Raw genomic sequence first — 23,980 nt, 5'->3', positions numbered from 1 at the left:
AGCCGTCCTATCTAGGCCAATTTTATGTATAACTCCTCTGTATAGTGAACACTTTTTTTTTTTCAATAACATAAACTAGGGTCTTTTGTTAGGGGGACAATAACTTCTTTGAAGGAAAATGTGCATTTAGGATAAAGTATGTCTAGAAATAAAATTATGGGGCAAGCAAAAATTTCATGATAAAGATCAATAATTTTTCTGGTGTACCATTGATGTTACCTTAACCCTATCAAAACCTCTGGCTTTTGAATGGGATTAAGTGGTTGTGATATCTGCAAAAACTCAAGGGAACCAGTGTATTATATTAGAAGAATTGGGGCGTATGATACAAAGGATTACTTCATAAGAGAAATTTCAATCCCATGGGAGGCAACAGCTACCTTGGCCTCCCTTTGGTTTGCCTTTCATCATGGTCTGTTTACTTTGACATCAGTTGATGTGTTCATCTTCCTTTTGTGGTATTGTTGTTCTCTTGCCAGAGTTGCTATTCTACCTAAGATATAATATAACCTTAAAATTGTTGCAATACCTTGAGAGCTGAGCATTCTGAAAATTTCTTCTTATTGAAGCAACTTAAATTTACAGTCTATTTTGTTGTCAGTTAATCATCATTCTATATCTATTATCCAATTGATGAAAAGATGAAACAGATTCCTATATCTATCATCATCATTCTTGTAAATAGTGCATTAGTAAATGTGCGTGTGTGTGTTTCTTTTTCCTAGCTTTTGGTAATTGTTGGCCTTATAATTTGCTTTCAATACGGGAGTAATCACGAGGTCACTTTGCTTCGAGTTTGGTTTGCTTATGCTTCATTGTAATTTTAGTTAGTGTGATTTTAGGCCTTCTACATTAGTAATTTGTCAAACATGAGAACACATAAATAAGATCAATCATGGATTGATATTATGGTTAGTCAAGTTGGACCAAGTTGTTTGATCCACTAAAGTATGATTTCTTTACTGTGCTTCTCAAACTAATGATTTTATAACTTCTTATCCACTTGAATGAATGAATTTCACCCTCAATCTTGTATGTCTTTTACTGCTCCAACTATATTCCTAATAAAATTCAATGAAGAATGTGTTAGGATTGGATTTGTGGATTTATTGTGTAGCTGGATTCGAGGTCAGCTAGACCTCCAGAATTGAGAGAAAAGAAAGAACAGAGAAAAGAAAGGAAAATGTTGCATTGGAAAATACACTTTGCTTGATTACCCACTATACAACTCATTGGTCTCTTATACAACACCAAAACAGTTGTCAATGACCATCATTCTCTAACTACTCTAACTGACTTACACAGTCACTAACCAACTCTAATCTATCTCACATATGGACACTTAGGCACGTATACAATTAGCACACTATCACAGCCAGACTAGTCACTGCTGCATCATAGCTTCTGCATCACAGCAGCACTGCATCACTGCTGCCTCTGCATCACAGCCTGCACTGCATCACAGCACCCTTCACATCACAGCCTGTACTGCAGCACCCTCCTATTATTCAACATACAAACCAGCACATCTTATTATACAACATACAACTATGCCTAACAGAATGACATTTCCTTTGAATTTCCATAGGAGTTTTTGATACTTAGTGAAACTAATAATTACTTTGAAGTAGCTTCTTAACTTTTAGTTGGTTTAGACATATTTTATGCATTAGCCACCCGGGGACCAGAGGTGGGGGAGGGGGGGCAGGGAGGTGCTCTTCTTTTTACCCTCATGTCATGTTAAAGGCTAGCTAGAAGCAGTCCCCTAAATTTGTATCCCATAGTCTAACAATCCTTCTTCTGGGTGTGAACAGCCTTCTTACTCTTCCTCTTTGCCAAGACTCCACTTCTATTTTTCTCTGCATTAAAGGCTTCATCATGAATTATAGATTTCATTTATATTCAAATCAAAGACATCCCAAGAAAGTATAGCTTTGTTGGCAGGGCTACCAAAAATCTTCACAGGCAATTCAGAATCAATGTTGTAAATAGTACTGGTTGTGTTTAAATCAACTGCTTCTTGCATTATATCAAGAACATTTGATACTATTATGTAGAGTTATCTTCACTCATTGCTTCTTTAAGGAAAAATTATGTTACCTTGTTCTTGTTTAATGTAAGGGTGCCTGTTTTGTTAGTGCAGATTGTTGTGTCTGACCTAGTGTCTCCCAAGCAAGGAGGTCCTAAGGCAACACATGATCATCCATCATGCATTTCAGAGAATAAGTTAAAGCAGAGAAATAGCCAGAGGCATACCCAAAATTGACACCACCTCAATTGTAACTAAGGGAGAGACAATATCAACAGGTGCATTGAAATATGTTGGTGCAGAAAATCCCTAATTATGTCCACCATGATGTCTCTACTTTTCAAATTTCATGGATTGCTTGAAGTTATGGAAAGAAAAACCAGCAACAACCAGAATGTCAACAACTATAATACTCCCACCATGATACTACCCAACTTTCCAGCCATGCTGTTCGATACCAAAGGCCAAGAGAGTACAGCACAGGCCAAAAGTACAATAACAAGGGTGTCCTAATCTGCTTCAAAGACATAACTGTAAAAGCCTTTTGCAGGTGCCTTTCGGTACTTATTGGTACCGACATAATATTAGGGCAATAGATTATGGTTGAAATTTTGCTGAAGTGTCTGCTCTATTTTCAAAATATCTACTACTTCCTTTATTTGTGAGGTGTGAGAATGGGTCAATGTTTAACACCTGTTTTGGAGGCAGTGTTTGCAATCCTTCCACTTGCTCAGCAAACCAACCTACGCTCACCAATGGAATAGTTATGTTTTTGTTAATGACGTTTACAGTTGAAAGAGTTTTATGTTGTTAAAGTTGAAGATAGTTGTGCAGTTGCAATCCTGCCTCTTCTTGTGCATAATTGAATTGGCATAGATGTAGAAATATCCATATGTACTTCATTCATTCAAATAATGAAAATTATTCCAATTTCCTCATTTCTTTTTCCTCTTTTAACTTCTTCTTCCTTTTTCTACATTACTGAATTGAGTTGATCCAAAAAGTTCTCATGTAGGAAGCCTTTGCCTGTGTCCAGATAGTTTTTTGGTTTACCTTCCTAGTTTTGAGATACTTATAAATATTTTCATTGGAAAAAAATTACTATAGTGAAATTCAACATCTGAAAATACTTGCACACTGATTTACAAAGTTTTATGACTGCCTTTGGGATTTGACACTACCTTGGAGTCTTTGATTCATGGAAATGTAGCTGTAAGATATTCACAGTTCCATGTGGTTTACTTGGACGTATGCTTTATGCTTTGAGTTTCAAGGATGTTTAGCAGTAAGAACCAAATTAGCATTTAGGGAAGCATGAATCTTGTGATAGAGATAGAGATAAACGACAGTCAACCTAAACAGCACTGCATTCCTACTAAAGCTGAGAGCCATGCGACACGTTTTCATTTGATGAAGGAATGACTTAAGAGAACAATGCCATTTCAGTCTTTGATATTAATTAACTTACAACACGTGAGATCCATCTGTACTAACTAACTCTAAGATTACTGTTTCAGTCTCTAATAGTTTGTTAGATCTGTAACTAACTCTAATCCTGCAAATGACTATATAAAAATGAATCTAATACAGAGTTTCTGATCTAATATAGTCATTTAGATATATTCTTTAAATTTCTTTATTCCTTCGTTGAATCTCATATGGTAGCAGAGCCTTCAGAATTCTCTTTGGTGGTTGGAATCAACAATGCTAGAGAAGTTTGGAATACTTTGGAGCAACAATTTGCTTCAACTTCGAGGCCTAATATCTTGAATATGAAGATTGGACTACAAAATATAGAAAAATTCACTGACACTATCAATGGATTCTTACAGAGAATTAAAGCTACAAGAGATTGATTACTAGCAGTTGGTGTTATAGTAGATAACGAAGAGTTAATCTGCACTTGCCTAAGGAGTATGCTCACTTTCTTCCTGCAATCAAGACTTGAAGTTAATAATTCATATGAAAAAACTATGATTGAAAATGCCGAAGGAAATTTGCATTCTATGGCAATGTATGCCTCATCAAACCAGAAGCAGAATGTGAATCATTCACAGGCACAGATGCATCTGAATTCAGGAGGAAATCAAGGTCGAGCAAGAAATTCACATAACCGTGGTAGAGGAGGAAGGTTCATATAGGTAATGCCTCTCTTAGCACTAAATACCATAATTTCCAACTTAGAAATGTGTTACATGTGCCTAGTATTGCTTCTAATCTACTCTCAGTTCACAAATTAATGCTTGTGTAACAATTGCCATTTTGATGCTATAATTTCCAATGTCAGGATATTCGGACGGGAAAATATTCTACGAGAATTTGAGTGAAAATGGAGTCTATCCAATCTACTCAAAACCCTAAGCATCAACTACATCTTCATCACCTTCACATCTCAATACATGTCCTGGTTCATCTACCCAATAAAAGAAATCAGACTTTGTGTAAATTCTGTAAATAGGTTTCTTTCCAAAAAGTGGATGCCATGCCATCACAGACTAAAACACCCTAGTCATAAAGTTCTTGCTCAGGCAGTTCCTTTTCTTTCAAAATCATGTACTGCAAATAACTCTGATGTGCATTGTAGACACTACCTTTGCTAAATCTGATTTTTCAGTCTTCTAAACCTTTAGAATTAATCCACACTAATGTATGTGGTCCAGCTCCAATACAAAACATCAATAGTTTTAAATACTATCTTGTACTTGTTGATGATTTCACCAAGTTTACTTGGATTTTTTTGTTGAAATTGAAATCTGATTTCCTATTTACTTTCAAACATTTTACAGGCACCACTGAAAATCTTCTTGATCACACAATCAAAATTCTTAGATCTGAATTGTGGGGGTGAATTCACTTCTAATTCCTTTAATGATTTGTTCTCTAATCATTGTATTACTCACCAATTATCTTGCCCTCACACACCCCAACAAAATGGAGTGGCTGAAAGGAAACATAGGCATCTTGTTGTGTGTGCTTTGACCATGCTTTCTCACTCAAAATTACCTACCACTTATTGGTCATATGCTATTTCTACTGTTTAGCATCTCATAAACAGACTACCTACTCCTTTACTCGATAGTCTTTCACCTTGGGAGCTCCTCTTTAATGCCAAACCCGATTTATTACACTTGAAAGTTTTTGGTTGTACTTGTTTTCCTCTTCTTAAGCCTTGTAATACCCACAAATTTCAACCTCACACTTCTCCTTGTGTATTTTAAGGTTACCCTCCCTACTCAAAAGGTTACAGATGTCTTGAACCTCACTCTCACAGAATTTATGTTACCAGGCATGTTTTGTTTAATCAACATGTTTTTTCTGCATTAACACAAGTTTCATCCTCACAATCTAGTGCTCCTCCCTCAAATTCTGCTCACCTACTCTTTGGCTTACCTTTTTATTGCACTCTTGTTCTCAATCAATTCTTCAGCCCTTTACTCAATCTAATTCCACTGCACAATCCTCTTCTACTCTACCTGTACTGAAACCTTCACCTTTACCATCAGTTCCACTAGTTTCTGCAGAAACTAGTTCCCCGCATGCCTATCCTTCTCCACCAGCCACTTCTACACCATATATTTCCCAACCAGAGCCTTCTCATACTACATCCTTATCTGGCACAAACAAACATCCTATGGTAACTTGATTACTATACCACATAACCTCCCTCATATAAAATTGCAGCCCAATTCCCACACTGTTTTGCACCTATGAATGAAGAATATGATGCCCTTATGACATGGCCTAAGCAATTATCTTCTTGCATTCATGTGTTTTAGCATATATTCGCATAAATTTTTTTCGAACTTTCTTAATATGGGGGATTGATAAAGAAAATAGAATTGATAAAATTTGACATATGATCAAATTAACTGGCCATTAAAGAGATCCTCATATCAAGTTGCAGTTCTAATCATAAGAGCTTATAGCTTCAAACAGCTTGGGAAACAAACATAAATACACAAAATAAGGCTTCTCAATAGTAAAACTTTCTTTCGATGAATCAGCAGCAAAGACAGTCCAACTCTCACCATAGAAGCCACACACTCTTCACCTCTGAAAGCAATGTTGTTTTTGTTCTTGCTGCTGCTATCTTCACCAGAAGAATAATTAGTACTGCTGCTTTGCGAAAAAGATTCATTATCCTTGAAAAGCCTTGGATCAGCAATATCCAAGATTTTACTCTCATGCACTTCGGAGATGAACTTGTTTATGCTTAAACCTTCCTGGAAAATCCCATCTGTGGGCTTCTTGGCAATGATTATCTCAAGCAGCAGTATCCCAAACTATAGACATCCCCACTGGTTGAAGCCTTTCCACCCAAGCCATACTTGATAACAGTATTTCAGGATATTAGGATCAAGTATTTCCAACCAGAAATGATAAAAGCTTGAGGAAAAAATGTAGAAACATAGGGTGTTAATTTTAAAATATTTTTTACTAATTTGTTCTTTGGGGTCGAATTTAGCAAGTGAGGTAGAGTAGAACACTGTTTGAACTGTGAATGTAATCACTAAATCATTTTAAGTTTCATAAAGTAAGATCCACAACATACCTGGAGCAATATAACCGAGCCTTTTAGTCCAATTGTGCTACTCCCATTCTGTGATGAATCATGGGAGAGAAACCTTGCTAACCCAAAATCTCCTACATGAGCAGTCATATCTTCATCTAAAAGCACATTTCCAGGTTTCAAGTCGCAATGGACTACAGGTGGGTCAAAATCATGATGTAGGTGATCTAATGCAGAAGCTACATCAATGGCAATATTTAGTCTCTGGGTCAAGGTCAGAGTTGATCCACACTCAACGTCCTCTGGGTACAACCACTTATCCAGGTTACCAATAGACATGAATTCCATAGCTAAAGCCTTGAATTCAGCTCCTGTGTGATCAATGCTGGAGCAAGAATTGAAGACCTTAACAAGGTTCTGATGCTTGATGTTTCTGAGAGCTTCACATTCTGCATCAAAACTCTTGGAAGCTTTGCTTTGTGTCAAGTCAAGAACCTTCACTACAACTGTGGTGTGGATTCCACTTTCACCAGAACTGAAAACAGCTCCATAAACAGACCCAAAAGCTCCCCTCCTTATCAAATTTGTTGTGACAAACCCGTTTACTGCAAGCTGGATTTCAGAGTAAGATAGTCTTGGCGGTAAACCCTTCAGTTTAGATGTTGAACTTTCATTGTTTATTGTCTTTCTCTTCTTTGTGGTGATCACTGCACATACTAAACACAATGCACACACAAGCACAATGAAAGAAGAGGTTTGAATAATGACTTTGAGCACTAAATCTGAATTCGATTTTGTTTTTTTCACACAAGTAGTGACTCTAAGCTTTTCTGCAGTCTCATGGTCAAATACGCAGAGCTGATTGTTTCCCTGGAGAGAATGCCAGCTGATGTTGGCAGAGACACCATTTTTCGGTACTTCTACTTCCAAGCTATTGAAAGACAAATTTAACATCTGCAAAGCATTAAGGTTCTCCAATTCTGTTGGGATTAGGCCAGAGAGATTGGTGGAAGAAAGATCCAAGCTCTCCAGTGCTGCTAGATTTTCCAGTGACTGGTGTATTGAGCCAGTTATCCTGTTTCTTGCAATGTTAAGACGTTGCAAAATTGAGTTATCTCTTGGTTATTGCAGGAATATTTCCAGATAGCTGGTTTCCAGAAATGTCCATGATTTCAAGCTGACTCAAATGGCCAAATTCGTTGGGCAGAAAACTGCTTAAACTGTTAATTGCCAACAGCAAAAATTTAGCTGGGGAAGCTCAAAAATTTGCTTTAGAATGCTGCCATTGAGGGCTGTCCTTGCTAGAACAAGCATCTCTAATCGCTTGCATGTTTCTTTACTCATGGGAATTCTACTAGATAACCGGTTGTTAGCCATGTCTAGCTCATATAGCCATGTAAGATTGCTAAAGATATCCGGAATTGCTCCAGAGAACAAGTTGTCAATAACCATAAGTCTTTCTAGTTTCTGAAGTTCTCCAATGGAGTTTGGTATTTTGCCTTTGAAAAAAAAAAATTCTCAATTGGTAAGGACACAAGGTTTTGGTACATTTCAAATCTTTGAGGGAAGCTACCGGACAAGAAATTATCATGAACACAAAAATGTTGGAGATGGACTGAGAGATTTGTGACAGAAGGGGGAAGTTCACCAGCTAATTGGTTAGAATTCAGAAGGATTTTCCTTAGCAGGGTACAGTTTGTAAGGGAATCAAATACTTGGAAATTCAGTTTTGTTGTAGAAGATAAACTGTTTACGCTAAGGGGTAACTGGACAAGATGTTTCAAGTTACCTAGTAAAGGAATATGCCCAGTGAAATTATTTGAAGAGAGATCAAGGTGTTCAATATATGAAGCATTGGATAAAGAACTTGGTATTGGTCCTTCCAGATGATTGCTTGCCAAGCAGAGTTCCCTTATTTTGGGAAGGGTAAGGCCTATATTGGAGGAAAGCTTTCCAACTAGCCTGTTCAGTGTGAGAGATAAGAACTTCAGGGAGGAAATGTTGAAAATTGAAAAGGGAATCTCACCACTTAATTGATTCTCCGAGAGTTGAAGAGTGACAAGATTATTGAGACGACCCAACTCATTTGGAATTTCGCCAGATATTTGAGTTCTTGCTTTGTTGAGAATGGTAAGAGTGGAGAGATTGCCAAAAGTAGAGGGAATTACACCAGTAAGATTGTTCATGGACACGTCAAGAAATTTCAGTCCATGAAGTTGGCCTAGTTCACGGGGAAGATGACCAGTAAGTTTGTTGTTCTGAAACATTACACTTTCAAGCCTACGACAATGAGATAAGACTGTTAGGAATTGTGCCATTACTTATGTTCCCCACGAGAATTATATGCTGAAGGCTAGTAAGATGGCCAATCTCAGAAGGAATTTGACCAAAAAAGGTGTTGTTTGGAAGGTCTAGAGCTATGAGGGAAGTGAGGTTGGAGAGCTGAGGAGGAATAATACCAAAGAGCCCCAGACTGGTAAGGTGCAGTGATTGAACTTTTGTTGTATTGCTGGTGCAATTGACCCCAAACCAAGTACAGTGAGAATGACTTATATTCCACCCAGACAGAGCATTTTGGGGATCAGATAAAAAGGATTTGAAAGATAACAGTACTTCTGTTTCAGTGCCAGAGTCAGTACCCCCTACCTTTCTCACTCTATAGCAAGCGAAAATTTGAAAAAAGAGGATGAGAAGCATTAAGGAGCAATGAAAATGCCTCATTTTTTTTCAATGTATATTTTAATTGTAGAATGCAGCAAATGAAGTATGCTGCAACCCCCAGTTCTAATGGTTTGAGAGATTATCATTGGTGATTGGACTATGGCTTTTTCCTCCTAATTGTACTGAACTTGAATTTGAAAAGATCAACCTACGTGCATATTTCACTGCAGAAAGTTGATGGCACAATTCTTGACAGAGGTTTTATAGAAACAACCAAGTCATCATAAGTTTCCTTGACGCTGCATATCAAATTGATATTATCAATGAAGATATAGACAGATATAGCGTCTTTAGAATGGCACCAGGAAGACTATTCTTTATTAACGTGCATATAAAATTCGAATATGGATGCGATAGATATGAATCTATCACAGCACCATGATAATTATTTTTTGTGTAAGAAAAATTTGATTTTTTTTTTTTTTTTGTGGCCCTACTTTATTTGGGAGCAAATTTTTTTACCAGTTGAGTTAATTGGATCCATATTATGTGTAGGAATTATATATTCATAAATAGGAAGAAATTTGTTATATGCGGTGGTTAATTTATTAAATTTTTCTTCAAATTTTTTTAATAAAAAAATTCAATTAATGATTGAAGAATATTTTCCTTTTTTTAAAAAAAAAAAATTTAACAAAAGTTGACGTAAAGGCCATAATTGAATGAATTAGAAACTTAGAGGATTGAAATGAACAAAAACAAAACTAAATAAAAGAAATGAAATCTGAAGAAACTTAAAGTGTTAGTTTTACATTTTAGTTATTTTCTTTTAATTGAAATGGTGACACTTGATTTTCAAGTCACTATTTCACTTCAACAAGTCACAATTTCAGTTGGGGAAAAAAAAAAAAAAAATCTGTGCATGTTGACTGTAATAGGGCAGTGCAAAGTAATAACACTGCCCTTTCTTTTTTGTCGAAGAATAAAGTTCGACTTTAACGAGAAGCCTAAAAGCTTTGGAGCGTGTGGAGTGGCGATTGTGATGAGTGTAAGGTTTGATGAGGTCATGACAAAAAATTGACACTAAAAAGCTCGGCTTAAAGCAAGAGGAATTAAAAAAAAAAAAAAAAAAAAAATTTATTCACTGTATATTCAAAGATACTTGACCATGCAATTTTACAATTTCTCACGTGGAATGTGAAATAAGTGATTAGTACTCTTTATGCAAAAAATAGCTTTTAATTTTTTCCATATCTAAAAATTATCTTCCACGTACTCAATTTCAAATACTAAAATGGACTTATTATTTCAATGTTGGTTTACTTCTATAAGAGTACATAATTTGTTAAATCTCACATAAGATTTATATATTGCCTCTACTCACATCTAGCTTCGGTTCAATGGCAGAGCCACGTTGGGGCCAAGGCTGCCATGTCCCCCTAGCTTTTCAAATTTTTCATTAATAGTGGTAACAAAATCCTAATTAGTCTTTGAAATTATTTGTTCCCCCCTCCTAAAATTTTGACAAAACTTTCAATACAGAATAATCCTATCGAAGTTCAATTTGATCTCTCTAAAGATGGTAAAAAATCATCCTTTTCTTAGAATGAGATTTTGAAATTTTACTATTTAGCTTGGTCCTTGCATAAAATTATTGGCTCCGTCACTGAGGCTTGATTACATTATGACCAAGTCCACAAGAAACGGTAGCATAGTGAACAGAATTCTTACCAAAGCCATGTAGCCAAAAATGCCCACGAGGTTTGATAAAATTTAGAAGATACAGCCAAGTCATCATTAGTTTTCAACACGCTGCTAGATTATGCAGCTGGATCAATGAAGACAAACAGCTAGCTGTAGCTTCTTTCTGATTTAGCTTGGAGGACCATTCTTTATATTATATATACATTATTGCATGAAGACTTCTCTGTACTATAGGCCCGGCCTGTTTGGATTGAGGTGGATCAATTAATTGAGATAAATCAATAATTTTTTAAATATAATTCTACAGTTGGGGATGAGAGATTTAAATCCCCTAAACATCTCTATTGGAACATCAGAAATCCAAATTGGCTACAAGGCTCTTGGCTAGATAAATCATTACTTAATTAAAAATTTGGTTGCATAATAAACATTGGGGGTTGTAAACTAGAAATTTTTACATTGGTAAATCTTATGCTATAATTTAGTATCAGATATGTCATAGATCATATATTCCCATCAGAGTTGATGTCTAGAATGTACGTCATGGATTGCGTGATGCCTTGCTTATAATTTGTTTATGTATAAGTTTAACCTTCTTCATTATTCTTTTGTTGATCACCAGTTGAGGGCATGGGAATAATCAAAATAGGGTTAAAAAATAATGGTAAAAAAAAACTAAGGAGTAAATTCACGAAACTAGAGATATGTGTAAATACAAGGAGAAAATGGGTTTTTGCCCTTTTTAATTTTATTTTTATTTTTTTAATATCCAACAAAATACCCCATATTTGAAACTATTAGGAAAATGCCCCTATTTTGAAACTCAATTTTCTAAAAATTGAGTTTCAATTTAAAACTCGATTTTTGGACAATCGAGTTATAGCAAATTGAAAATTTAAAAAAAAAAAAATTCTGGAACTCAAGTTCCTTGAAAAAATTCAAGTGAAACTTGAGTTCCATGAACTCGAGTACTTTACATGGAACTCGAGTTCGTGGAACTCGAGTTCCAAAAAAAAAATTCTAAGTCCACATTCGCTATAACTTGATGTTCCAAAAATCGAGTTATACATTTAAAATTCGATTTTTAGAAAATCGAGTTTCAAAATAATGGCATTTCTCTAATTAGTTTCAAACATAGAGTATTTTTTTGGATATTTTAAAAAGGAAGGGCAAAAGCCCATTTTCTCCGTAAATACAATAATTGTAGAGATGTTGATGCATTAAGTTGTGTAGTGTATCAACTTAGCACATAAATTTCCCCTCAAAAAAAAAATTGGCACATAAATATTTATAACTTACAAAACTAATTGCTATTACGTTTCTATTTGGAGCAAAAAAATATAAAAAATAAAAACCCCAAAATTGCTATTACGTTTTTTGTTGCTGGCTAGTTTCCAATTTGTGACAACAAAGGCATATATCACGAAGCACATTCTTTTCTCTCTTTCTTTTATTCTTTCGACTACCTTCCTTCAAGCTAGCCACTTCATGTTGACAGCCTTTATAACCAGACTGTGTTCCTCAAGAGCCACTAGAACTGGCAGACCACCAATTATTCCACGAGCCATGGCTAGCATGAGCTCCCTAATAAGAGACTCAAATTCCATTCGATCAATCAACCCTTTTTCATCCTTATCAAACCTCTTGAAAATTACTTCATAGAGATCATTGATCTCTTCCTCTTGGTTCGTATTGTTTTCCAATGACAAAAGCTTATTAAGACCCCCATAAAGCAATTCTCTTGAAAGCATACCATTACCGTCAATACCTAGCATCTCAAAACATTCATTGATGCAATTGTTGAACTTCTTTGTGTCTTGGATGAGTCCCATTACCGTGGAGCTATTAACCATGGTTACACTCATTTTGAAAGAAGAAAATTGGTCTCAGTGGTTGTAACTTGTAATCTGTTATGGATGAATAAAAAGCTATGTCGGTGATGTCATAGGTTGTTCTAAATTTTTTTTTTCCCTTCAGACGTAACCAAGTTTGGACATGACCAAATTTGGCTTGTGACTGTAAACTAGCGGGCCTAATTTCGGCTGGTTGGAGGGTGGCTTGTTGTTGAAATAGTTAGTCAATACCTCAAGCATTTGTAGGCTCTTATCAGGCCAAGTGAAATTTTGGTAAGATCTAAATTTGGAAATTTAAAATTTAATTCATACACAACATTATAAATTATGGACTAGGAAAACAAAACATAACACAAGATGTTTCTATTAGAAATATTAGGAGATGTCAGTTGAGCTAAGGCTCTATCGAATCCCCTAAACCCCAAACCATTGAAAACATAAAATAAAATGAATTATCAATATACCATTACCATATATCCACTGAGGAGATTGAAAATTTTGGGACTTAATGGTAGTTTTGATTCGTTAAAAAGTGAAGGCTTAGGATTCAATTAATTATGGGTGTAGGGTTTGTTGGATAAGGTTGTCTTAAGAATGAAGAAACATTATAGAAGAGATTGTCTTAGAAGCTTGTTTTAAGCCCAAATTGACTAGAAAGGCCTATAGAATTACATTATACCAGGCAATGGCCCAAGAAATGCACAACTTTGGTATAGTTTTTTGCTCCAAAATAATTTATAGGATGCACTCAATGCAGATCTATGCAATTTTTGGGTGAGTAATGCTAGGGACATTCTCTTTCTCGTATCCAAATTCACATCCATCTTATGTGTCAACTCGAAATTGAATTTTAACTTTTTCAAGTGGGTCCACTACTTTTCTCACTTGTTTGAAAAATTCTAGCAGACAACTTTTGCTACAATTTTAATGTAGTTGCTTGTGAGTGGAGAAAAAAAAGTATTTATGAATAGCTTTTAGCCTTTTGTCCAAAAGAAAAAATGACAAAGAGATGATGTAGCGAGAGAAAAGAAGAAAAAGGAGATTTCATGATAGAGAAGATAAGGGAGAGAGATAAAAGATAAAAGAAATTGTGTCTTCCTTTTTTTGAAGTTTGCAAATTAATTCAAAATATGAGCATACCCAAGAAATTTGTGTCCACTTTCCTCCTTGGTCCCATGTTTGAAAATGAATCATAATGGTAAGTGACTTTCCAATAATTTGACACATCCTAAGAGTTAGATTCAATGTATTATGCATTGGACCCGTTTAGATGTAAACACGTAGCAATAATTTAACACTTGTTAGATCACAAGCATTAGGGGGTGCAAAACCCCCCAAGTTGCTATGTTACAACTAGATTCACTCAAAACTCACTTCATCCGGGTATGTAGATGTAAAAAAATTTGTCACTTTGCTACAATAAATTGGCATATTTGCAACTTATTGTAATTGGGTGATAAACTTAAATTTTATTATTTTAAGTGATGTGTGGGTTTGTTGGAGACAAGGAGATAAAAAGGTAGAGGAGAAAGAGAGAGAAATTAAATTTTTGTATATATTATTTGTTGGTATGTTTTATATTATTTTAATGCATTGTATGTAAAAATAGAATCTAAAATGTTGGGTGAGTTGTAAAATGAAATGATAAAATAGATAAGATAAGTTTTAAGAATGTAAAATAAACACTTTTTTGTATTCTCAGATACTAGTGCTCTTAAGAACTCGACTCTATCCGTGGTATTCACAATTTCATGTTTTGTGCAGGGATCTATGCATATAGCTCAAGTCTCAAGGCTATATGGTCAAGAATCCTGTATAAAAATAATAATAATAATAATAATAATTACGTAGCGTATACAAACGTACGAAATTATAAAGTTTGGCCCTCCAAAATTCTACCTAACCCCCCATGACCCTAAATCTTTTTCTCTCCCTCAACATAATTCATGGCCTTGTAATGAAACAAAATTTAGTCCAAATAACACAGTAAAATTTTAAAATTTAACCAAAATACTCCAACAAAAATTAACCACCAAGCACATCCTAGGCCTTTCAAAAATTTACATACAAAAAAAGCATTTTATCAAACCAGATTACAGATGAATTTCTTCTTAAAAAAATTACAGATGTATTGATTTAAAAGAAGAAGAAAAAAAAAAAAAAAACTGGACTCTAGTACCCCCACTGCAAAAACATTCTTAATGTACCACCACTGCACCGGATCTGGATCCTCTCCATTTCCCTTTGAAATGGAGAGGATCCAGTACACGGTGAGGATTTGAAATGGAGAGTATCAATGGTCCAAAACGTGCCACATCATTTAAAATGTTAACACATACTTAACTCAACAAATCCAACTCTGATTAAACCAAGGTTAATAACCGGACCCCCTTTCTCTCACCAACCTCTTCACTCCTCAGTCCACTCCTCTGTTCTCTACTTCACTCTAAATTTCAAAATTTTTAAAAAATCCCATTGTTGTTTCTGCCGCTACCACTCTCACGCCAGACCACCATCATCGCATGGAACAAGTCTCAAACCAGTCACCATTTCGCCACCCACCAGCCACCGTTGCGGTCTTTCTCTCCCCCAACGATCTATCAACTTCTGCTACGCCTTCACCCGCTCCACTGCCTAGTATCTCCAAACTGCATCGCCGGCACAATCACTTCCCAGTAAGTTCTTTCTCTCTGACTTTTCATAAATATTGGGAACACGAAAAAAAATAAATTGATATTGCAATTTTTCTTTTATTTATTTTAGTTGGTTCTGAGTTTAGGGATTGAAATCAGATAGTGGGTCTTTTGGCTGTAAGATTTATGGGTCTTTTGGTTCTGAGTTTAATCTGGGTCTTGTTTTTTTTATAAAGTTGTGATTTTTTTTTTTTTTTAATTTCTTCATTTTCATGGTGTTGATTTGTACTAAGAACCAAGAAATTGTTGATGGGTATATTGTTTTACCCTATTATGGGTTAGGTTTTTTATTTTTATTTTTATTTTTAGTTTCACTTGTTGGTTTTTCTATTTGATGAAATTGATGTCCTCCCAAATCAGAAGCCTTAAACTTGATTTTCCCAATACTCAACTCCTCTGATGTAGAGTACTGTGGCTGGTGTTGAACTAATCTTTGCAATATTCCATTACCGATACCCTGAAAAAGACAAAAGAATGTCAAGCCAGTGGTAATCAAACTAAACAAATCCCAACCCACCATTTGTTTGCTTAGAATTATCATATAAAAAAAAAAAACCGATCTCTCAGTCGTTTTGTGTTATTGTGGTTCTCTAAAATTATAAATCTCATGTAAACTAATACTAATAACCATTTTTAATCAGACAATTCGATTTCTTCATTTTTTTTTTCCCAATGCTTTTCCTAATTTTCCTATGTATTCCAAGAAACCAAGCAGAGGTTTGAACACATAGCACCTTAACATGTAGTCTTGCTTAAAGATGATTCCAGTCTATTTGAGCACATAGCACCTAACACATAATCACACCTCAAATTTCAAAGTTCAAACTCTCTCTCTCACCAGCCCATCTGAAATTTCAAAGTTCAAACTCTCATCTCCAAGGATTTTCTCTCCATCCCACGGTCCTCACCGTCGCCGGTGCTACCAGCCATCATGCTATTCTTCTCTCACCAGCCCATCTGGAAAATTGGGTTTCCTGCCTAATCACCTTCATGCACTCCAACTGTTTGAAAAATTGCCTCTGAAAAAATTCGCACACACAAAAATGATACCAAAGCCAATTCGCCCGCTGGCCACTGTAGCCGCTGTCATCACCGGTGGACTAATAACTCTCAACCTTGCTTCCACCGCCACTATCAAAGTGATTCGTTTCGCCAGCGAAGCGAAACGGGTAAACTCAAAAGCCAAACCATCTCTGGCTCCCAAACTTTTTTTTTTTCTCTCTTTTTCTCTTTTGCTAGTCTTTTTGCTTCTGAGTTTGATTTTCTTGGTGGGTTTTTTGTGCAGAGAAAGGTGGCGTTGCCTTGTGGGGTGGGGTTTGCAGAGGAAAAGGGTTTTATAAATGCAAACTGTGCAATGGAAATGCCACCATAGAGTGGTCGCCTATGTATGACCCTGTAGCTATCAATCCTTGCCTTTGCCCCACTTGCGAGGGAAACAGGTTGCTCTTTGATTATTTATTATTATTTATTTATTTGTTGGAGCTCTATTTCAAGTGCTTGGTCTACAATTTTTCTTTTGTGCTTTGTTTGGTTGCGGAGAAAACAATTTCCTTTCTGCTCTTTTATAAGTTGAACTGTAGGAAAAATGCATTGAACAGATTTGGGTAGTTTTTTTTACTGTGAGCAATGTACACAGAAAACAACTATGCAGAAAGTGATTAACTAAGCAGAAAGTGATTAAAAGAAAGTGTAAAAGAAGATTAGGCATATCAAAATCTACTGGTGATTAAAATAATTCATTATTACAAAACTTGCATCAATGTGAAGTTCTAAATTTATACAGCACTTTAATGTGTTCATTTGCAGTTAGATGGCATTAGATTTGATGATTGAGTCTCCATTGGAGACCTCTCAAAGTTGAAAAGGTAGATTTTGTTGTGCACAGGTAATGTAGCATTAGTGGAATGCTTACCTTTTGTACTTGTTGGTTGTGATCTTGCTAGTAGTAATCTGGGTTGGTTTTGATGTAGCTTGTTGGAAAGCTACAGTAAGAGCTAAAGACCATGGGCGTGATTCTTGTTGCAGTGATACTAGGCAATTTGACATTGATAATAAACAAAAGGTACTAAAGACAGATGCAATTTGACAATGGTAGTAAACAATAGGTACTAAAGACTGATTCCTTTCAGTGTGTCATTAAATATTCATAATATGCATTGGTTTACAACATTTTTGTGGTAATGTGCTCTCAATTTGTAGTAATACTTGAAATTGATAGCACTTAAACCTTGTAATGTAGGTTTGATAGTTCATGTACAGGCAAAATTGGTTTTTTCTTTGCTAAGTTCAGTGTATTCATTGGCTAGCTATGCTAGCTCTTGATATAAATCCCCCCCTCCAAGTCTGTTCATCATCTTAATGGTAATATTCTCATTTTTCTTAACATTGTATCAACTTTTCAATATTATCTTCTATGTAGTCCGAATTTGAAAGAATTATTGCACTGAGTCACAATACTAAAGGTTGCTAATTTGTGATATCCACTATGCAGGTGATTTCTTGGATGCAATTGAGTGCTAAACCTGTTTTTTCTGAATTGGTGGCTCAATATTCTCAGCATGGTTACGTAAAGGCTGGCACTGACGGGCTACCATAGTCAAGCCACTTGAGATTGATGAAGAATATGATCTTGAAGCAAACACATTTTTTTTCCTCTTTTCTTAGTGGAAATTATATATTCTACTAGGGGAAAAATTGGTCTTGTAATTGAAGTCTATTTCAATAGAACTCTTGTTTTCTTGTTATTTGGCCTTGTAATCAAAGTATACATTTCAATGGAATTTGTACTCTTTTGGAACAATCATTTATTTATTTTTTATATGCTTGTTTTAATATTGCATTTGTCACTAAATTGGTTACTCAATTATCTGCTATCTATTGATTTTGATAAATAAAAAGTTTCAAGAGAAGTCTCTTATCATCCTTTTTATGAAATCAAAACTACCATAATTGGCTAATGGCTTGGTAACATTTCAAAAGATAACTCATAAAAATCATTATAGATATTGAAATATCAAGAAAAGAAGAATTGCATTTTATTACATTCTCTTTGGTTTGTACTATAAATCATTGTAATGGTTTTTGTATACATAAACGAAGACACTCAAGTGTCAAAATTGGATAAGACAACATAATACTCAAGCAAGTCTTTTTTGTCACAACACATGTTTCAAAGTAAAAAGAAGTTCACTCATATCAAGTCTAAAACTTTAATAAAACTGAAAATTAGTCTTGCTAACGTCAAGATATCAATCCATAATGAATGCTTCAAAACCTTTTCTGGCAATATAGCTTGGCTGGATCTCTATACTCTATCATCCTGTAACGTTGAAAAACAAATTTCAATCAATACAGTAACATCTTAGAAGACCAATCCTCAATTTACTTGCAAAAATCTTATATGATTCATTGGTTTCAAGTGAAATAGACCAACAATTTGACTGGAACTTGAAACATAATTGCTATATATAAGCACTATTCTAATGCCCCACACAACTGACAACCCAAACCTTTTGAAATCAGAACAGCCCTTATTTAAAGCTTGGCTAAAAACATGTTGCAAATACCATGACAAAGGCAACCCAATAGAAGAAAAACCACATCTACCATAATTCAATAATTTATCTATAATTTACTGCAATTAGAGAAAAAGTTAGCCTAGCTGCTGTATACTTGAACAGATGCACCCCATCAGGAAGTTGCAACTTGAACCAACCAAGTGATATAAGAATACTGCCAACTCATGCTCAAATTTGTAGTGGCACCTGAAGAAACTAAGACAATGCATATCTCTACAGTATTGACATCTGAAGAACTAAGGAGGCAATATTAACATGATAAATTCTAATATTAGATAGAAAAATATTGCAAAGATTAGTTCAACACCAGCCACAGTACTCTACATCAGAGGAGTTGAGTATTGAGAAAATCAAGTTTAAGGCTTCTGATTTGGGAGGACATCAATTTCATCAAATAGAAAAACCAACAAGTGAAACTAAAAATAAAAATAAAAATAAAAAACCTAACCCATAATAGGGTAAAACAATATACCCATCAACAATTTCTTGGTTCTTAGTACAAATCAACACCATGAAAATGAAGAAATTAAAAAAAAAAAAAAATCACAACTTTATAAAAAAAACAAGACCCAGATTAAACTCAGAACCAAAAGACCCATAAATCTTACAGCCAAAAGACCCACTATCTGATTTCAATCCCTAAACTCAGAACCAACTAAAATAAATAAAAGAAAAATTGCAATATCAATTTATTTTTTTTCGTGTTCCCAATATTTATGAAAAGTCAGAGAGAAAGAACTTACTGGGAAGTGATTGTGCCGGCGATGCAGTTTGGAGATACTAGGCAGTGGAGCGGGTGAAGGCGTAGCAGAAGTTGATAGATCGTTGGGGGAGAGAAAGACCGCAACGGTGGCTGGTGGGTGGCGAAATGGTGACTGGTTTGAGACTTGTTCCATGCGATGATGGTGGTCTGGCGTGAGAGTGGTAGCGGCAGAAACAACAATGGGATTTTTTAAAAATTTTGAAATTTAGAGTGAAGTAGAGAACAGAGGAGTGGACTGAGGAGTGAAGAGGTTGGTGAGAGAAAAGGGGTCCGGTTATTAACCTTGGTTTAATCAGAGTTGGATTTATTGAGTTAAGTGTGTGTTAACACTTTAAATGATGTGGCACGTTTTGGACCATTGATACTCTCCATTTCAAATCCTCACCGTGTACTGGAGCCTCTCCATTTCAAAGGGAAATGGAGAGGATCCGGATCCGCACAGAGGCGACGAGTCAATGTTCACGCAGTTTTCTTTCTCTAACTCTGTTTAATATTTATCTTTGTATCAAAAAAACAAAAACAAAATTTATCTTTACTGAAGAACTATTCTAATTATGTTTGAGGGGACAGCTGGATAGCTATGATTTTGAAATTTGAAAAAATAATTAAGGTAAATTGTAAAATATACCCTGAAATTTGGGATTGTTTGAATTTTACATTTTAAATTTTCAAAAATTTTATTTTACACTTGAAGTCTGGTTCCGTTAGCAATTCACCTTTGCATTTAAGTGACATGTCATTGCGCTAATGTGTTTTGTTTTACCGATCAGCTCCAAACGGCACAGTTTTGCCCAAGTGAAAACACAAAACTGGTGCTTGCGTCGGAGGCCGAAGCGGTAGAGAGAGTGGTGGAGGGAGAGAGGACTGGGATTATCACAGAGCGTTGCAGAGGTGAGAGCTTTGCGTGGTTCTCTGCGTACGTGATCTCCTTCGCCACCACTCTCAATCTCTCCATTCCCAAACCTCTACTACAGTACTGCTACTACTATCTGTTAAGAGTTAACAAAACAAGCAGAGCAAGTGTTGAGGACATCATCCACGCATCACTGTGATTTACACCGTTTCAGCCAAACTCAAAAATCAAAAACAAAACCTCACTGTCTGAAGTATCACCGCAGTCAATCAAGAACCAGTAAAAAATTAAAGAAAAAAAATATCCTTTGCTATGTTTCTCATCCCATCAATCCACACTAGTAAACCACACACCATTGAACCACCATAAACCCACCAATCAAAAAAGAAAAGAAAACAATCTGTAAAATCCCACAAATTTGAGAACCAGCGTATTCCCAGCAAAGCCACCATCCACCGGAAATCCACCACGCCCGACCCTTTATATCACCGATAACCCATCCATCGCTAACCCCATCATTTCAAACCCAACCACCGCAAATGACAGCTCCACCATAGACTATAAATCCTTACCCCACTGTCGTGAAACACACAGAAAATCCCAAACCCACGCCCCCCGATAAACCGAAGTTGCCAAATTACAAGAACTGCCACTACCGAAATCCCGTCAACGCCGCCGCCGCAAGAGCCACCACCATCATGGCCCTCACTTGATCAGTACCACGCTGCAACAATTCCACAAGCAATCCAGCGACCCGATATCTAACTCTGTTTAATATTTATCTTTACTGAAGAACTATTGTAAATATGTTTGAGGGGGACAGCCGGATAGCTTGTGATGCTATGATTCTGAAATTTGAAAAAAAAAAATTAATAAAGAAAAAGCATAACCACAAATATAGTCAAGAGCCAAAATTCAAAAAGCTTGTTGTTGTTGTTGTTGTGACTTCTGCTGCTGCTACCAATTTATTGTGCATTGTAAAGGGCGTAACTAAGCAATTTGGGGAGAAAAAAAAAGGTTAAATAAATGAGGATGAGATAATGTATGGGAGTAGTTTGTAGTGTGTTGATTATTTTGCAGTACATTGAAATTTCAATAATAAATAATTGGCAAAACTTACCAATTTTAAAGTATATTCACATATATGATAAAACAAAGATAGTATTATTTTTAAAATAGAATTAAATGAAGGGCATTATAATATTTATTTTACAATTTTTACAATTTGATATGTCACCAAAAAAGAAGAAGATATATTTGTTTATTATGTTATTGAAATTTATTAATCACACTCGTTACAACATCAATTTATGGAAGTTATGTGGTAAAATTTGTAATATTCTTAATATTTTTTTAATTAAATTCAATATATTTATATTCCAATAAATTAAAAAAAAATACTTATATTGATTAATTTAAATACACAATTTTCTTTTTTAATACAAGATAGAAATTCTATTCTAGCATAATCTAAGTGTATATGTGTGTGAAGCTCCCTCCTGAAAATTTGAACCCTAGCCCTTGCCCCCCACACCCCATAAACACTTATATTTGTAGAGTGACCATCATATTAAGTGTATGTGGTGGTAATACAAAAGTTTAATGCTTCTTTATTCTTTTTTGTCTACTTCTCACGTTAAATATAGTAGAGATAAATATTAAATGTGTGAGAACAAGCGAGATCCTAGAAGATACAGAGAAAGAAAGAAAATATTAAAAAACATATGTAGATAAAATAAGAGATCAAAAGAGAAAAGAGAAAAATGAAAAAGAAAAAGGGACAGAGAGATGATGTTGATGGAGGGAGAGAAAAAGAGAAAAAAGAGATTTGGAAGAAAAGAGAGAGAGAGAAAAGAAGAAAGAAATTGTGTCTTCCTTTCTTTAAACTTTGAATACGAATTCATAATGCATCAAGTACACACCACACTCCAAAAATAAGTATGTAAGAGCATTATTATTGATGGTGCTTGATGAGACAGAAATTTATGATCGTCATTAAGTTGAAATCATCATTAACCAAGAGACGATGTTATGCATTTATTACGCTCATTGATGACAATGAAAGGAGCAACAGTTATAAAGTGAGCTGTGAACTTCAGACAAAAATTCGTAACGCACTAGTCGTTGAGCATAAATACAGTAATTCATTACCCATTAATGAGGCACACAACTATAAAAGAGAAAGTAACAGAAGTGAAAGATACACACAAATACTCTACGAAAATCACTCTCCAGTCTATTTCTCTCTAATTCTCCTCCCTTACTGACTAAAGCATAGGAGGTGGTTTGGCTAATGCCACACTGGCATGTTACCCTTCCACCCAATTCATTTTGCAGGTTTTCCTCCAACAGAGACGACCCCAATCACAGCTTTGTCCATCCATTGTGATGAGGAGCTCAACTACTAATTTTTTGCATCATCAGTGCTAAAAAACCATATTGCTATTTTTAGCACCACCAATTATAAAACTAAGGCTACATTAGTGGAGTCAAAACCAAAAATTTTAACCTCTCAGTTACAGTGCATAGTCAAATATATATATATATATATATATAATTTTATTATTTTATGTTGCATTCACACTGGTCAGAATATTTTAATTTTTTTTCTCCTCCTTTCTCATTTCTGCCCCTTGCTCCTCTCTCCTCACTCTTCGTATCCTGCACTTAGATTTTTTCTCTGCCTCCACCTTGCCTCACTTGCCAATCTCTCTTCTCCCTTTATTTTTTTTTCTTTCTTCCTTCACTCAACCGATCCAAATCTTTTCTCTCTCAAACATCTCTATCTAAACTCAATCTCAATCAAAATACAAACTCAAATCACAATCTTAAAACTAATCAAATCAGAACGATAAAAAAATAAAAAATAAATAAAAGACAGTCAATTTGACCCATCTAAGACGCGGTAGGGAGAGGATGAGTGGCGTTGGAGCGGAAGAGGCAGAATGCATGAGCGTCAATTTAAAAGGCTGACTCTCTCTAGCTTTTGTTATCCGCCGCTCTCTATGTGTGTGTGAGAGTGAGAGAGAGAGAAAGAGAAAGAAGGAGAGAGTTGAAGTAGAAAAACAAAAATGAAAGTGGTTGAAAACAGAAGAGGAAATAGAAGAAAAAAAGAGATAAAATGAAAGTGGTTGAAAACTAAAGATAGAGATATATAGGAATTATACTTGCGTGGAGGAGAAAAAAAGAGGAAAAAAGAAAAGAAGAAAAGAAAGAAACATGTATGGCTGAAAGCAAATATAAAGAGATAAAAGGGAAAAATAATTAAAGAATAATAAGAAATTAAAATTAATAAATGCTACCACAATATTTTCACAATAAATCTTAAGTGGTAGG

At 35.2% G+C, this 23,980-nt stretch overlaps 4 protein-coding genes across 8 annotated transcripts in view; 1 reads left to right on the top strand and 3 right to left on the bottom strand.

Annotated features, from left to right (window-relative positions):
• Nucleotides 1-23,980, top strand: part of LOC115980017 (TMV resistance protein N-like) — a 101,668-nt gene that overhangs the window by 8,972 nt on the left and 68,716 nt on the right. For 2 of the 5 annotated variants that reach the window (XM_031102199.1, XM_031102198.1), the window contains one exon: nucleotides 2,144-2,959. The exons of 2 other annotated variants lie outside the window; for them this stretch is intronic. The gene's annotated coding sequence lies outside the window, so the exon portion shown is untranslated. Of the gene's footprint in view, nucleotides 1-2,138; nucleotides 2,960-23,980 lie in introns of those variants that run through there. One more of the 5 variants, XM_031102200.1, reaches the window with a different exon arrangement.
• LOC115980615 (probable LRR receptor-like serine/threonine-protein kinase At3g47570) lies at nucleotides 4,685-7,991 on the bottom strand. Its single transcript, XM_031102846.1, has 2 exons — nucleotides 7,771-7,991; nucleotides 4,685-7,614 (listed from the first exon to the last, which is right to left on the bottom strand). Exons 1-2 carry the CDS (start codon nucleotides 7,989-7,991, stop codon nucleotides 6,540-6,542), a joined length of 1,296 nt encoding a protein of 431 aa, XP_030958706.1. The 3' UTR covers nucleotides 4,685-6,539.
• LOC115980019 (LRR receptor-like serine/threonine-protein kinase EFR) lies at nucleotides 7,980-8,919 on the bottom strand. The gene has a single exon (XM_031102206.1). The coding sequence runs from the start codon at nucleotides 8,855-8,857 to the stop codon at nucleotides 8,000-8,002; it is 858 nt and encodes a 285-aa protein (XP_030958066.1). The 5' UTR covers nucleotides 8,858-8,919; the 3' UTR covers nucleotides 7,980-7,999.
• On the bottom strand, nucleotides 12,377-12,757 carry LOC115980614. Its single transcript, XM_031102845.1, has one exon. The coding sequence runs from the start codon at nucleotides 12,755-12,757 to the stop codon at nucleotides 12,377-12,379; it is 381 nt and encodes a 126-aa protein (XP_030958705.1).

This window comes from Quercus lobata, chromosome 3 (genome assembly GCF_001633185.2).
Source record: "Quercus lobata isolate SW786 chromosome 3, ValleyOak3.0 Primary Assembly, whole genome shotgun sequence".
NCBI classification, from domain to species: domain Eukaryota; kingdom Viridiplantae; phylum Streptophyta; class Magnoliopsida; order Fagales; family Fagaceae; genus Quercus; species Quercus lobata.
Note: the sequence above shows the minus strand (reverse complement) of the source record. Positions and strands in the feature narration are given on the sequence as shown.

What these genes read in the sequence shown, in the direction of transcription:
- LOC115980615 (XM_031102846.1), bottom strand. Translation starts at nt 7,991, where the DNA reads ATGGTTATTGACAACTTGTTCTCTGGAGCAATTCCGGATATCTTTAGC. An exon ending in CAGCTAAATTTTTGCTGTTG is followed by an intron (nt 7,615 to 7,770) that starts GCAATTAACAGT and finishes TGCAAGAAACAG; the next exon opens with GATAACTGGCTCAATACACC.
- LOC115980019 (XM_031102206.1), bottom strand. Translation starts at nt 8,857, where the DNA reads ATGGCACAATTCCTAACAGTCTTATCTCATTGTCGTAGGCTTGAAAGT.
- LOC115980614 (XM_031102845.1), bottom strand. Translation starts at nt 12,757, where the DNA reads ATGGTTAATAGCTCCACGGTAATGGGACTCATCCAAGACACAAAGAAG.